At 38.2% G+C, this 14635-nt stretch overlaps 2 protein-coding genes across 4 annotated transcripts; one reads left to right on the top strand and one right to left on the bottom strand.

Annotated features, from left to right (window-relative positions):
• The first annotated feature begins 2981 nt into the window (after window positions 1-2981).
• Window positions 2982-6523, top strand: LOC144512718 (protein jagunal homolog 1-B). The gene is made up of 4 exons (XM_078243598.1): window positions 2982-3105; window positions 4256-4353; window positions 5668-5740; window positions 5833-6523. The coding sequence occupies exons 2-4, from the start codon at window positions 4265-4267 to the stop codon at window positions 6220-6222; spliced, it is 552 nt and encodes a 183-aa protein (XP_078099724.1). The 5' UTR covers window positions 2982-3105; window positions 4256-4264; the 3' UTR covers window positions 6223-6523.
• A 66-nt stretch (window positions 6524-6589) lies between these two features.
• On the bottom strand, window positions 6590-14555 carry nfkbiz (nuclear factor of kappa light polypeptide gene enhancer in B-cells inhibitor, zeta). Of its 3 annotated transcripts, none has more exons than XM_078243597.1 (11): window positions 14454-14555; window positions 13074-13218; window positions 12568-12656; window positions 11902-12152; window positions 11444-11549; window positions 11204-11350; window positions 9410-9473; window positions 9149-9318; window positions 8493-8603; window positions 8237-8404; window positions 6590-7485 (listed from the first exon to the last, which is right to left on the bottom strand). In XM_078243597.1, the coding sequence occupies exons 2-11, from the start codon at window positions 13165-13167 to the stop codon at window positions 7447-7449; spliced, it is 1239 nt and encodes a 412-aa protein (XP_078099723.1). In that variant the 5' UTR covers window positions 13168-13218; window positions 14454-14555; the 3' UTR covers window positions 6590-7446. The 3 variants fall into 3 exon arrangements, with proteins under 3 accessions (XP_078099723.1, XP_078099721.1, XP_078099722.1); XM_078243595.1 differs by having other exon boundaries at window positions 11824-12152; XM_078243596.1 differs by lacking the exon at window positions 14454-14555 and having other exon boundaries at window positions 11824-12152; window positions 13074-14443.
• Between the last annotated feature and the right edge of the window lie 80 nt (window positions 14556-14635).

A 14635-nucleotide genomic window follows, 5' to 3' on the forward strand; every position in this document is an offset into this window, starting at 1 on the left:
TGTGCGAAGAGCCTTGTAGGGAACCATCAATGTCATTTTTGGGCAAATTGGTTGAAAGAAACCTATATTTATGATGTAGAAACTTTGAAAATGGGTCAAATTTGACCCGAAGACAACACAAGGGTTAAAGGTGCAATATGTAATACTGGCAGCTAGCATTTAAAATAGTTACTGCAGTCCAAATTCAAAATACTGGAGAGAGTCGTCTCCCCTGGCCCCTCCTCCCTAGACACGAAGTTCACAGGGGTTGAGAATGTAGCATCCCACAATGTTGCTAGACGCTAGTCTAACATAGCCAGACATTACTCCACAGCACAGCGGAGTAGCTAACGTTAGATGCTGGCTATGTTGACAGTCATAAAAGCCTGTGCTCACGCGGAGCTCTGTACCCAACTGACAGCCACACTTTTTAATTACGGCAACAGCCGCTAAAAATACCACAACCTTGCCGCCCTCTCCACCAGACTGACACCAGACACATTTTCTCGGCTTAAAATTACCCACCATTTGTCAGCTACGGCTGCTGAACAGGCTACACGGTTGTTTTGCCAAAGTTAAATTGCATGTTTACATTATGAGGAAGTCTCACTTGCAGTTTCTGTCAAATAGGTCTGTTGTGGTTGTAAACAGCCGTGGCCCGCTTGCCTGGTCCTCCGGTAACGTTAGCAGTTATCGCGTGTTAGCAATAGCGGCGTTAGCCAGGAACAGTCAGGATCACTTCACTGGCTGTGTCTCAATTGTTTTTGCGAGTAACTAACTTGAGTACTCTATATAATTCAACGTGAGTACACAAATGTTAATATGACTGAAAATGCCCGTCCTTAGTAGCCGTGATAAACTAGCCTAAAGCTTAATGCTTACCTCTTCAGGAGGAAATTAGTCAACTCTGCCTCCTTTTGGTCTCTAAGCTGTCTCCATCTTTCAAATGCATCTCCAATATTTACCCGCATTTTATTACATCTCTGGTTATGCAACTGTTTAGAAACATGCCAAGGTTCTAGAGGTCGGGTAGAACCTATCTCAGTTGATCCCGTTAGTTTGTTTGCTGCTTCCATAGCTGTAGCGCACTAGGTTTGCATTTTTACATGTATATCTGGCAACCTGGCCGGGCTGTCAAAATGGGGAGTTGATAATAACACACAGGCCAAGACACAAACAGACCGTCACGGAACGGAAATTTCAAAGGAGAAAATACTATTGCAGCATTGTTGTCAGAAAAGATAGTATTTCAACGTAGCATGTTTCCTTAATATCTGATGACATATTGTGGTAATTTTGGGATTTATTACAGTAAATACATTACAATTGCACCTTTAATGTTGCAACTAGTAAAGGTGGGACTAGTTTTAACGAATGTATGTAATACCAGGTGGCCTAATCTATGATGATTATACATAATTCATTTGTTAATCATATGTTGTATTAGTAACACTTTATTTGAAGGGGTGTGCATAAGACTGTCATGACACTGTCATAACCATGACATGACACCGGTCATGAACATTAAGGAGTTTTTATAAATGTTTATGACTGTTGTCATTAAATGTCATTTGGTTAATTATTACACTTTTAATGCAAAGTTAGCATTGTTTGAGATGTTTGTATTATGTTAACTTGACATTAAGCAAGACAACATGACCTGTCATAAATATGTCTAATTAATCTAATAATAATGGACTACATACATGTCCTCTGCACATACTATATATCCTTAACTTTTGCACATCCCGACATTTTTGCACATCCCGCACTAAACTTTTCTTAATGGTAAACAGTTATATTGTACATATTTGTTTCTGCATGTATTGTTTATTAAATAAATAATTAAATATATTAAAATATGTTTAATATGTTTATGTATGCACCATCCACCAAGGTAAATTCCTGTAAGTGTTACTTACTTGGCAATAAATCCTTTTCTGATTCAGATTCTTTTGATTCTCAAAATTCTACTCAAATACAGTACCTGAGTAAATGTACTACGTTCCACCACTGTCTACATGAGATTTTAACTTTTTCAACGCTACATTAAAAAAAAAGAACTGCACTGCAGAATTATGAAGTATCAAATTGTCCAGTAGTTCACTGTGACAAAGTATCAACTGTTATTTCTTGTGTTAAATGTTTTGTAGTCTGGATCGACGGAAGTACATTTCCAGGATAAAGCCTGACATCGTGCCGGATGTTTACAAGGAATATGTTTATCGCATTTACTGTCTAACTGGTAGTTTTGGGACCGATTGGTGGGATTGCTATGGACAAAGTACACACAGGGATACACTGCTAAGAGCAAATTACATTTAGCCATGTAACGTTATCCAGCTAATTTAAATAGCTCACATTACTGTATTGTGTGAAAAGTTAACCAAGACTATTTCGCAGAGGCACCATTAACTGCGCTCGGAACTTAGCGCCGCCCAAGACGACTGTGATTGGTTTAATGAAATGCAAACACACCATACTCTACAGCGATGTCTGACAATGTGAGACGAAATGTTCTGCAACTCATGCAACTCATTCCATTTGCTGGTTGCATGAAAAGTAACGGGAACTTGTGAGATAATTCGAGAGATCGGATTGTTTAATAGAATATAGTTATAGTCTTTGTTTTTGTTTTTGTTCTGTTTTATTTTGTTGTATTCTATTTTTGCAGAATAATGTAAACTAGATCCTGTGCTACATAGTGTGGTACGGTAGGTGGGGGTATGCACCTAAATGTGGTATTGCAATACGCCAAAACACACGAAGAACAGTCTGGCTAATCAGAGTTTGAAACGTCATATTTTCTGTCAAATTTGCGTTTCCTAGGATGGTGAAGGCATGACCCGCCCTACACTCCCTCTGATTGGCTAGTACTCATTGCCTTCGTTGGTTGGTTTGGTTAGATTTAAGCAAAAGGCGTGGAATTGGTTAGGGTAAGGATAAGCCAATCAGAGGTAGGGTAAGGCAGAGTTGGGCGGGACATGCCTTCGCCATCCTGAGAAGAAAATACTCGCCTCCCTCCCGTTCATGGATCTACTCGAGCTTGTCAGCTAGCACACGTCTGCCTGTTTCAACCAGCACATTTATGGTTTAATGCTTTTAATGAACAACAGCCAATAAAAAGTAAGTGCTATGACTAATGTCGCATATGTTTCGACTAACGTTACGTGACAGTTTGGCAACTTAGCTTCCCATGTTTCTTAAGCTAACATTAACGTTACTTCGCTAACAAACCATTGAACCTAACCTGCCAACATTTATGATGGCGCCTGAAGTGAAATTAAGCTTTTGCAAATACATTTTGGACTAAGTGGCAAGCCAGGCATCTGCTTAACGTAACTTAACATTCAAGTCACAGTATTGCAGCTGCAGCTGTGAAGCTCATAGTTGTAGGCTGTTACTGTATCTCTTTGTGCTGTGTGTGGTGGTTATAAGGATTGGGTTTAAAAAAATTCCGATTTAAATCTATTTTCATTTTAATGATCCTAAATCGATTAATACAATCCAAGAATCGATCTTTGTATGTCTCTCTGTTTTTCTGTATCATATAATAACTTCATTTGTATGGCACTTTTGAAAACCAAGTTACAAAGTGCTGCACATCAAACTCGAAGAACTAAGGAATCCATTGGTACCAACTATGTAATGCTAGCTTGTCGGGAAGGGGTTAAATAAACCTCCAAAGAAAAACTGGCATGGCCATTTTCAAAGGGGTCCCTCTGTCACTTCAATATATCTGAATGACATATCACTCAATACTCACTGACTGTAGAGTCTGTAGAGCTGCACTTTATTATGTGTTCGTGTTAAATAAAAAGTACATTAATGTAACTGCTTTGGGGTCAGTTCTTAATGTAAACATTGATACTTTTAAGAATGCAGCAGGTTAGAGGGAATCTTGTACAATTGTAGAATCTATTTCATATTCAAGCTAAATTTGTATTATAACTGAAGTGTTCCTAACCTAACTGATATTGAATCGGGAATAAAATCGGTTTGGGACCCTGTGAATAGGAATCGAATCGATTTGGAAAATCATTGATGATACCCAGCCCTAGTCATTATTATAAATTATTCCGACAACAACAAATACCTGCTATGCAAGCTACACAGTAATGTTAACGGCCTATTGTTCTTCATCCCTGTATCATTGAGACACCCAACATATTTTTTTGAATTTACTGAACCACCTCATTCTCTGAAATAGTTTTCTTACTGACCTTATAATTTGACATTAAGAAATTATGTTAAACGTGTTATGTTTTGCTTCCAGATATCCGTTATGGCTTCTCGAGCAGGTCCGAGAGCAGCAGGCACAGATGGTAGTGACTTTCAGCACCGGGAGCGGGTTGCCGCACACTACCAGATGAGGTCGGTTCTTTAACCATTTTAAGTAATTGAGTGTTATCTGTCAGAGGACTATTGTCGGTAGTACTATTTCCAGTAAGTTATACAGCTTGTCTGTACACTGTACAGTCAGTACATTACACATTATGGTTGCATGCCAGTTTGTAAGAAAGTGGGAATCATCTTACTGTCCAACATAACATAACCTTGAAGCTGTCGATGGTAACGTTAGCCACAGTAACATAACATTATAACAGTACATACATTGCAAAGCGACCTGTAGAGAACACTGTGTCCCAATCTAACAACTCAGGCTCGGGGTGTTTTGCCAAAGTTACATTGCATGTTTACGAGGAAGTCAAACTTGCGGTTTCTGGCTTATGTCATGGATCCTACATTAGCAGTAAACTTGTATTAGCATGGCGGTGTTAGCACCAGTCAGGATCACTTCACCGGCTGTTTCAAAAAAAAAATGTTGCGAGTAACTAACACGAGTACTCTGTATAATTTATGGCGAGCACATGAATGTTGAAATGACAAAAAATGACTATCCCTACGTCAGCCTTGATATAAATGAATGAAATTCAACGCAAACCTGTTTAGGAGGTCATTAGTCAACTCTGTGTCCTTTTAAAGCTCTAAGCTGTCTCTTAACCCATGTTAACTGTGGTTATGCAACCTTAGAAAGATTGTTTGTTTTGTTTTTTTAGGGCAGGTAGAATGATCCCGTTTGTTTGTTAGCTGCTTCCATGGCTGTACTACAGTTGTAGCGCGCTGGGTTTGTGTTTTTACAGGTATATCTGGCAACCCGGCCCGGCTGTCAAAATAGGCAGTTGATACCAACACACAGGTCAAAACACAAACAGACATTCCGTCACGGACCGGAAATTTCAAGGAAATACTGTATTTAGCATTGTTGTCAGAAAAGATAGTATTTCAACTTAGCATGTTTCCTTAATATCTGATGACACATTGTGTGATTACATACAGTAAATATGTTACATATTGCACCTTTTAATAAAGATTAAGTTTAAGTTCCAATTCAAGAGTTTTACTAATTAACTCTTGAGTGTAAACCATAACATCCAGACAAGTGCTTAACATTATATTCATGAGCCAAAGTGCTGAAAGAATGTGCTGTTTCATTGCTCCATTTGCCTGTTGTACTTAAACTACTACTAAACATTGTAATTAAAGTACTAAAATAAGATAGTACTTAAAAAAAAATCTGTTATAATTTGATCCAGAGGATTTACCATCAATGCATCGATGAGTTGAATGAACTCTTAAAACGACTTGTTTTGTGTGTGACTGTACCCATCTGTCTCATTTGCACAGCGTTGCCCTGAAGTCTGAAATCCGTAAACTCAACATTGTTCATGTGTTGATCTGGGTGCTAATGGCAGCTCAGGTAATGGCAAACTTTAAAAAAATTTTTTTTCTTTGACTGACAGTTGTAACAGCTGAGCTCGTTGTGACTCTGTGTTGTCAATGTTTTCTTAGGTGACAGTCAGCCAGCTGAGCCTGGTGTCGCACAAGGTTGTTGCCTCTCCATACCAGTGGGAGTACCCGTACCTCCTGAGCATAATTCCCTCAGTCTTCAGCTTCTTGGCGTTGCCCCGCAACAACATCAGCTACTTGGTCATCTCCATGATCAGTGCCGGGCTCTTCTGCGTGGCCCCGCTGATCTATGGCAGCATGGAAATGTTCCCCGTGGCACAGCAGCTCTATCGGCACGGCAAAGCCTACCGATTCATCTTTGGCTTCTCTGCCGTGACGGTTATGTACCTGGTGATCGTCATCGCTGTGCAGGTGCACGGCTGGCAGATCTACTACAGCAAGAAGCTGCTCGACCAGTGGTTCACCAGCACACAGGAGAAGAAGAAGAAATGAGTCCACCTAAATAAAGCATGTTTGTGCACTGAGCCCGTGTGAACAAGAGGATCTCAGAGCTGAGGCATTTTTTTTGGAAACCAGACACAGAACTGGTGGATTAAGCCAGCCAAGACCAAGAGAAGAGACTCTCAAAACTATTGTGGTCCTTCATCATCGTTTTCTATATTTATATTTGACAGTAATAACATCATTGTTCAATTGTTCGCAGAAAAATCATTCCCTGCATTGCTTGTGACTGCTGCCATCACTCTGTACATCAATCCTCCTGGCATTTAAAATAATAAACTGTAAATGTTTACATATGTTTGTTGTTTTTGAAAGATGATATATAGATCTTGTTTGAAATAAACTTACACATTTAAAATAAGGTGAGATAAACCTTTATTGATCACCAGCAGGGACATTGTTATTGTATTGTAGGTGCATTAATGATTTGAGACATTCAGATTAAAGCAAACATTTACACATGTAGGAAAGTATACATTATTAAAGAAAGTGTCATCACAAGATATGTTAAATGTTTTATGTAATCTACATTAATTTGACTTTTATGTAGATGACCTCAAAATATGACGTGTTGCGTAACATTTCCATTCCCTTTACTAAACAAAATGAACTAAACATTTTCAACATGCACACAAAACATGGAACATTAAAATATCTTCAGACTGAAATTTCATGATAAAACATCACACAATAAAATGTACAGTAGTGTGGTCAGTGTGTACATTTTCTACACAAACTACAATATTAAACCTTTGAGAAAATGCATATACATTTTTACACCAAAACCTGACTTTATAGACACCAAAATCAAAACGCTTTAAAGAAAAAAACTACAATATGTTAACTGTTCATGCATTTCCAAATACAATGATATGAAGCATAATATTTCTACATTCAAATAAAGAAAACCCATGATTAAATCCTCCATAACTATGGAACAACTTGTCATCAATTATCATAAATCATTATCCAAAACACAACCCATACAGATTTACAGAGCATGTTTGCTCATTGTATGGCAATCTTAAAAGTATTAATTAAAAAAATTAATTAAAAAAATAAAAAGTATAAATCATATCTTTACTTTCTCTGTAGGCATTACATAGTAATGAACAATTTGCCATGTTTCACTGAAACAACTAGCATCTGCCTTGTTTGGCAAATAACAAATATGATAGATTGGACTGTCTGACTGACAGTGATTTTGAGCTTCACTTAAGCATGAAAATATTTCCCTTTCAGGATCTGCCGCACCTAAAACAAACGAAAGAAATCATCACTCATTCCATCAAAACTGAACAGTAAAGGATAAAAAAGAAGATTGGTCCGAATATTATGCAACAAAAAATCTTATTGCGTTACAACATTTCTCATTACAGTATGTTTTCAAATGCCTCACATAAGTATCAAACCACCTGTTAAAAGGCACTAGGAAATGACATCTACGACTACTTCTACTTTAGTCTATATACACGACGTTCCACTTCTGGGATTGATCCGTTGCCGACGGAAATTCAGCCGGATTTTACTCATTTAGGCCGGATATCCGTTACCTTGGGCTTCCTTTGTGTTGGCGTTCTAAACGCCGGTGGATTTCTGAGGACTATGGTTAACTGCTCCTCAGATCTCTGCAGGGTAAATCCAGACAGCTAGCTAGACTATCTGTCCAATCTGAGTTTTCTGTTACACGACTAAAACAACTTTTGAACGTACACACGTTCCACCAAAACAAGTTCCTTCCCGAGACTATTTTGCAGAGGTTGCCATTGCTCCGTATGGCACTTAGCGCCGCCCAAGACGATTGTGATTGGTTTAAAGAAATGCCAATAAACCAGAGCACGTTTTTCTCCCATCACGGAATGGTGTGTGGACCATCCTCCACAGCGCTGCGGAGGAGGGTCTGGCAATGTGAGACTACTTCTACTCCGTTCAAAAACAACCCCATCAGATTGCCCCATCCACTTTTTCAATGCTTCCTACGCAAACACATAGGCATACACCCTACCTTTAAACCAACGGGTCCTTCAGGCACCAGTTGAGATGGCAGGTCATTTTCAAAGTTCCTGCTCCCCGGGTCTGCGCCTTTTCTCATCAGCAGCTTCACTGCTTCTACTTGAGTTTTATGATTTTGCAAAGAGCTGACAATGTGCAGGGCTGTGTTTCCACTGAATGTCTGAAACATACAGACACAGAATTGCACATTGTTACACACAGTTGCACAAATTCTGTTACTTTAATTTCATTACAACGCACCAACTTACCTTAACATTGACAACATACAGTGAAGATGGCTGGTCAAGGAAAATGTTCAACAGCTCCACATTTGCCTCCTCAGAAGCCATGTGAAGACACGTCCTTCCACTTTTTAGATCCTGCCGAAATGAAAAACAAACACTGCATGAAAACAAGGTCATTTTCTCAAAATTGATTCTTAAAACAGTGAAGCAATATTACTAACATTTATCGCTGGACCACATGGCTTTTAATCCTAAAAAAAAGCAGGTGGGACTTTTAACATGTGTGTATATAGGGTAGAGGATTAGGGCCACATGTGGAAAAAATGTATTGAGTTCTGAGCTTAAAGTCAGAATTCTGAGAAGAGTCTGACTCTTTTCTCAGAATTCTGACTCTGTCTAAACTCAGAACTCAAATACATTTTTTCACATGTGGCCCCCATCGTCTTCCGTAAGCATGTGTAGGACAAACTGTCACTGCTATATGTCTGTGCTTCAGTACCCTTGAGCAAGGACAACAGATTTTTCTTTTTTTACAAGGAATATAATTTTAAATGTGACTGCAGGTAACTCTGAAAGGAACCGGAAATGTATTTCCCCAAATCACAAAATAAAGGAAACACAGGCAGTTAAGTGTTTATATGGACCCAAGTCAAATTCTCTCCAGTAGTTTTAATAGTTACCTTTGTCCCACAGGAGGCACCCATGAGCAGCAGAGTCTTAATACACTCAACATACTTCTGTGACCTCTGCTCCAGCTCCTTTGCCATAAATGAACAAATCTTCACCAGACTCCTCATGTCTTTAACAACAGCGTTGTGAGACAAGACTGCTGCATGTAGCGGAGTTAAACCTGAGGACAGAGAACAGTAGTATTTTATCACAAAGACACTTTACATAAGCATCAGAAATACCAGGTTTTAAGTTAAATCAAACATACTCACCATCATAATTGAACATTTCAATATCAATCGGCTGCCCAGTCCCCATAAGGGTCCTCCAGATGCTCTGCGGAAATGAGTGTGTATGAAAGATATCAAGATAGTTTAGACAAATGTATTACAATTCTATTTTATTTATAGTGTCAAATTATAACAGAAGTTATCTCAGGACACTTCCCAGATAGAGTAGCTCCAGAGACCCCACAATTCCCCCTTAGAGCAAGCAATACAAAGAACAACCTTGAATAAATTGTTATTACAACTTTTTATCAACCTTTTAACATGTCATACATATGTGTGAGAGTGTAGACAAAAAAGGTATTGCCATCCTAATTTGTTATCTTATAAAAGATAGAGCAAAGATATGGGTTAAAGTCCAAGATTTTCTTTTTATTTCCCCTCGTCACGTGATGAGTCAAAGGTCAAAGAAACGGATGGATAAACTAACATTCTTGGTGTCTTACATTAAAATCCCTAATATACAGTTACAAATAGACATGTCAGGAACAGCTCTGCAAGATGGCGGCAAGGTGGCTCAGTGGTTAGCACTGCTGCCTCACAGCAAGTCGGCATTGTAAAGTCAGATCCCTGGTCCGGACCCGGTTTCCAGTTTCCTCCCACCATAAAGACATGCATTCTAGGTAATTAGGACTACAGTTGAAAATTAGCCCTACTGGCTAACACTAGCACATTGATTAATGTGAACTGTCCTAATACATTTTTAGGTATTTTTCTACCTGGACCCTATTTTCCCATGTTTTTGTGTCTAATGGGAACAACAATTTTTGAAATTGGTCCAGTATTAAACAAGACAGCTTCAGTCTGCATTAGCAAAACAAGCAGCAATGTAAGAAATGAGCAATTGCGTACCTTGAATTTACGTCCACTAAAAGTGCTTGCTTAGCCACTGATACTGTATGCTCAGATTATTATTCTAAGTGTCGGACAACATCAGAATGCAACATTGACAGAAACAAAATAAAAAGAAAACACCAGTAAATCTCCACTGTAAGACTATCTTAAAAATAGGCAACTTACCCCTTTAGCATTTAGTTTAGCGTAGCGCCATTTCAAACATAAACTACACTGGCTTTGCCATGTCATCCTCCTCAGCTCCACCCTCACGTCACATCTGGATGCAAAAACCCAAGATGGCAACGACCGTATCCCCAAACTCAAGGCTTCAAAACGGCAGTTCACCATGGATGTATTAAAAAATACTGGATACAGCGTTTGAGGAGGAGCCTATTTTTAGGAGGAGCCTATCATTACCTATGAGAGCTGCCATCATGGAGCCAAAAATTACCCAGATGATCGGCACTACTTCTGCATTGTGCGGCCCATAGAGCAGGCGCACTAGAGACCTCCGCTGTCACATCCTAAAAACTCCGGAATAGGCATCTAACACTTTAAGCAATATCTTAAACGATTAAGAAAATACTGCACAATGACAAAGAAACCTCAAAGAGTATGTAGTAGTTTATGTGCTTATTCTGCTTAGCCATAATTAATGGCATCTTAATTTCAGGTCATAAAAATTCAACCACACGTTAGGGATTGTCAAAATTAAACTTAATTTGAGGTATTCCTACCTAACCTATTGTGTTATAAATATTTATAAAACTAAACACTAAACAAAACACATTTGAAATCCTGGAATGGATCTTGAAAGCCTTCACCAAGGGAGTCAAAATGAATGATTCAGGTCAAAATCAAACATTTTATTGGGTGCTAAATTGATGTTGATTCAGTGACATTTGCACATGACTGTGTTGATGCATTACAGTTCATTCTTACCTGAAGACTGGAAAAATGGCCTTTCTCAGCACACACATGTAAAGGAGATCGGCCCCAGACGTCTCGAGTGTTGATTTGTGCTCCATGTGCCAGCAGATCCTGAACTATGAACTGCTGGTTAGTGGCAGCTGCTATCTGAAGAGCTGTCTGTGTGCAAAGTTAGGTTAGGTTTATAGTTTTTTTTTTTTAGATGTGTACTATTAATTGAGATGAACATACAACCTTGTTAAGTGTTTGTACCTGCCCATTGTGTTCCTTCGTGTCCAGAGAGCCACATTGAGCCATTTTTGTAGCAAGCCCATAAGCCAGAGGCCGTCTACCTTGTGCCACTGCTATGTGAAGACAACTGGAAATTGGAAAAGAAAATGGACAGTTACAGTATATATCCACTAGGGGTGGAATCAAAAATCGTCTGTATCGTGTATCGTATTTGTGACGATTTTAGAATCAATTCTTTCCCTAGAATCGTGATTTTTTTTTCTTCTTCTTTTTAAACCAATGACTGACCTAAATATTTTGTGTTACTAACACTTGGAGTAGCAGAAGCTGGATTTCAGTCATTATTATCCATTACTTTTAGCCATCTATTTCAGCTGGCGACTTTCTTCATTAATACATACGTGTCACCATCCGCATCTTGCATGTTCAGCAGCTCAGGAGAAACTCTTTCAAGCCTCTGTGTCTCTCGCTGTACTTGCCAGTGAAATAAAGTCATTTTTACTTCAGCAGTCAGAGCCACTTGTCCCTGCAGAGGCAGATTTTGCAGATGTTCTTGTGGGGCAATGTGACCATTTTCAGGAGAAGCATGGGGGACATTATTCATAATGTTGGAGTTAACCGGTCCTGAAGGGCCCAACAGGTGAGGACTCAGGTCATTGGGAAAAGCTTCAGATTTTGCACATTTAAATGTATGCACAAAGTTGTTGTCGTCCTGTGAGCAGTTCAGCTTCTAAAAACAAAAACAAATTTCCAAGCTGTAATTAAATCCCGTGTAATTTTATGCAAGCATGCAAATGTATTTTGCCGTCTACTTTTGTAACAAACCAACATTTGGCGCAGCCTGTAAATGATTTGCATGCTAAGAACTTGTACTTTGCTTTCTGTTATATCAGTGAAGTGGGGGAATGCTCAACTTCATTCTTCGTACTGGAGATGTTTCTCCTCATAAACAAAACTAAATAGGTAAACACATTTATGAAGAAATATTATATATAATAGATAACAGATAAAACATGAATAATGAAGTTGATCACATTATCTGGGGGAACCAAACTGTGCAATGAAACTTGTCTTAAACTTATCTTAAACTTGTCTTATCATGCTCATGTGCTTGTGTTTGTAGAAATACCTGTTCTGTGACTTACCTGGCGTCTCATCATGAGCAGTTCTTTCACAGTCTTCTTGTGCACAGTGTGTACGTATTCTGGTGGCCTGGGATCAGTGATAAGAAAGCCTGAGGGGGGAAAAAATGATCATGAATGGACATCATACATACATTGGAAGAAGTATTCACATCCTTTACTTAAGTGAAAGTATCAACTCAATACCAATAATAATAATAAAAGTCCTGAATTCAAAATTGTACTTCGGTAGGATGAGGGGCCCAATTTGGAAACATTTGTACCCCTGTCCATAATTTCTAATGCACACAATGTTGGTTAGGTTAAAGTCATGTTGTTTTCAACACATAGCCATTCTATACTTGGACGTCCTCATTCCCCCTGTGTCTTGCAAACAATACAAGTGGAATCAAATGTTCAGGAACAAGAAGATTAGAGAGCATGTGTGTGGTTTTAATTTCATACTTTTTGAAAGCGGTGAATGTGAATATGAAATTACCATAATCATAAAAAAAGAAAGAAAAACTGACCATCATTGTTCTGGTTGAAGTTGGTTAACATTGGCAGAATCTCGCTTCCTCTGGTGTCGTACCCTCTTGAATTCAACATGTTTAAGGAGGTCATTTATTAACACACAGATCCACTTGGAACTAAATGTTTTCTTCTTTCAGACACCTGAAATGTACCGTCAAAGTGGCTGTCAACGCAGTGCAATCAAGTTTCAAAGACAGGGTGTGATAAGAAAATGACTGACTCACCTGTCTTCAAGAAATGCAAAGCAAATACCCAAAAAACACCCCACACACACCTTGCTCAACTTCCTGGTTGACACGTTACTAAATAGGTGCGTGCCGTGTCATTTTCAACAGAAAGGTTTGAAAAAAAAATGTTCACTACTAAAAGTGAATCCTGGAACTAATCCTAGTCGGTGAATTTACACTTTATCACTTTTTAATTGCAGATAGTTTCCATTAAATTCCAAGCTGATTTAAAGACTAACTGGTCTCTAATCTTTTAAGGAAAAACGAGTAAAGAGTTTGTTCATAATAAAAAAAACAAATAAAAGATCCAGTCAGTTTGAAGTCCACTCACCACTCTAACTTAGAAACAAGGTGTTGAGGGTCAGTTAATATGCAAATCAGCTTAATGTGCTGCATCCATAAGCAAAACAACTGTGCAATACAGCCTTTATAAGTTAATCAGTAACTTAACTGCAGAGCAAACGTGAAATACTCATATAGAAAAGAAAGAACAGTTTTATGTTATTAAACAACTATTTTCTGTTAGTTATCATATAGCAGCAGACTAAAAACTTAAGAAAACAGTTGTTAACCTGTACTATCTTTGTATTTATGAGTGAAATTTTGTTTACAAATAAATAGATAGATAAATAGATAGTTTGATAGATAGATAGATGCATAGATAGATAGATAGATAGATAGATAGATAGATAGATAGTTTGATAGATAGATAGATAGATAGATAGATGCATAGATAGATAGATAGATAGATAGATAGATAGATAGATAGATAGATACTGTATTCATCCCGAGGGAAATCCAGTAGCTTAGACAACCATAACACAACAAACACACATACACACATATATCTCACATACATAAAAATCACTCACAGAAATTTGAAGAGTTAAAGGTGCTATGGTATGGACTGTGTGCAATGGTGATAGTGCAAAAGAGAACAGTGCAGGGATTGAACAGTGCAATAGCTTATTATTAAATATTAACTATGACTATGAAAAGACTAGAATGTAAACAATAGAATTAGAATTGCTTGACAAACAAGAAAAGAAATAATATACGTTAGGAACAACATATAACAGGGAACAAGTTATAAGATGTAGATGTAAGTAAGGTTGTGGGGGGAATAAATCAATCAATAGTTGTACATACCTGTAAAGGACTGTCAAGTCAAGCAGTGTTAGCAGCTGTCGGAACATCTGCAAGATGAAGCCTCAGTGTCTCAGAAGTGAAAGTACAGGTATTAAATTTGCATCTTGCATTTGTTGTTGGCACAAACCACTCCCCTGTTAACAGCAGCTATGTGTTGGTATTTCCCCCCAAAAGAAAGGCAG

The sequence above is a fragment of the Sander vitreus genome, chromosome 24, assembly GCF_031162955.1.
Source record: "Sander vitreus isolate 19-12246 chromosome 24, sanVit1, whole genome shotgun sequence".
In the NCBI taxonomy this organism is placed as follows: Eukaryota; Metazoa; Chordata; class Actinopteri; order Perciformes; family Percidae; genus Sander; species Sander vitreus.

Excerpts from the sequence above, each read along its gene's own strand:
- LOC144512718 (XM_078243598.1), top strand. The coding sequence starts at position 4,265 with ATGGCTTCTCGAGCAGGTCCGAGAGCAGCAGGCACAGATGGTAGTGAC. Across the intron at positions 4,354-5,667 it reads GCCGCACACTACCAGATGAG|CGTTGCCCTGAAGTCTGAAA; the intron begins GTCGGTTCTTTA and ends TCATTTGCACAG. Across the intron at positions 5,741-5,832 it reads GGGTGCTAATGGCAGCTCAG|GTGACAGTCAGCCAGCTGAG; the intron begins GTAATGGCAAAC and ends ATGTTTTCTTAG.
- nfkbiz (XM_078243595.1), bottom strand. The coding sequence starts at position 13,167 with ATGACCTCCTTAAACATGTTGAATTCAAGAGGGTACGACACCAGAGGA. Across the intron at positions 8,604-9,148 it reads GTGCCTCCTGTGGGACAAAG|GATCTAAAAAGTGGAAGGAC; the intron begins GTAACTATTAAA and ends TCATTTCGGCAG. Across the intron at positions 8,405-8,492 it reads TGTATGTTGTCAATGTTAAG|ACATTCAGTGGAAACACAGC; the intron begins GTAAGTTGGTGC and ends TGTATGTTTCAG.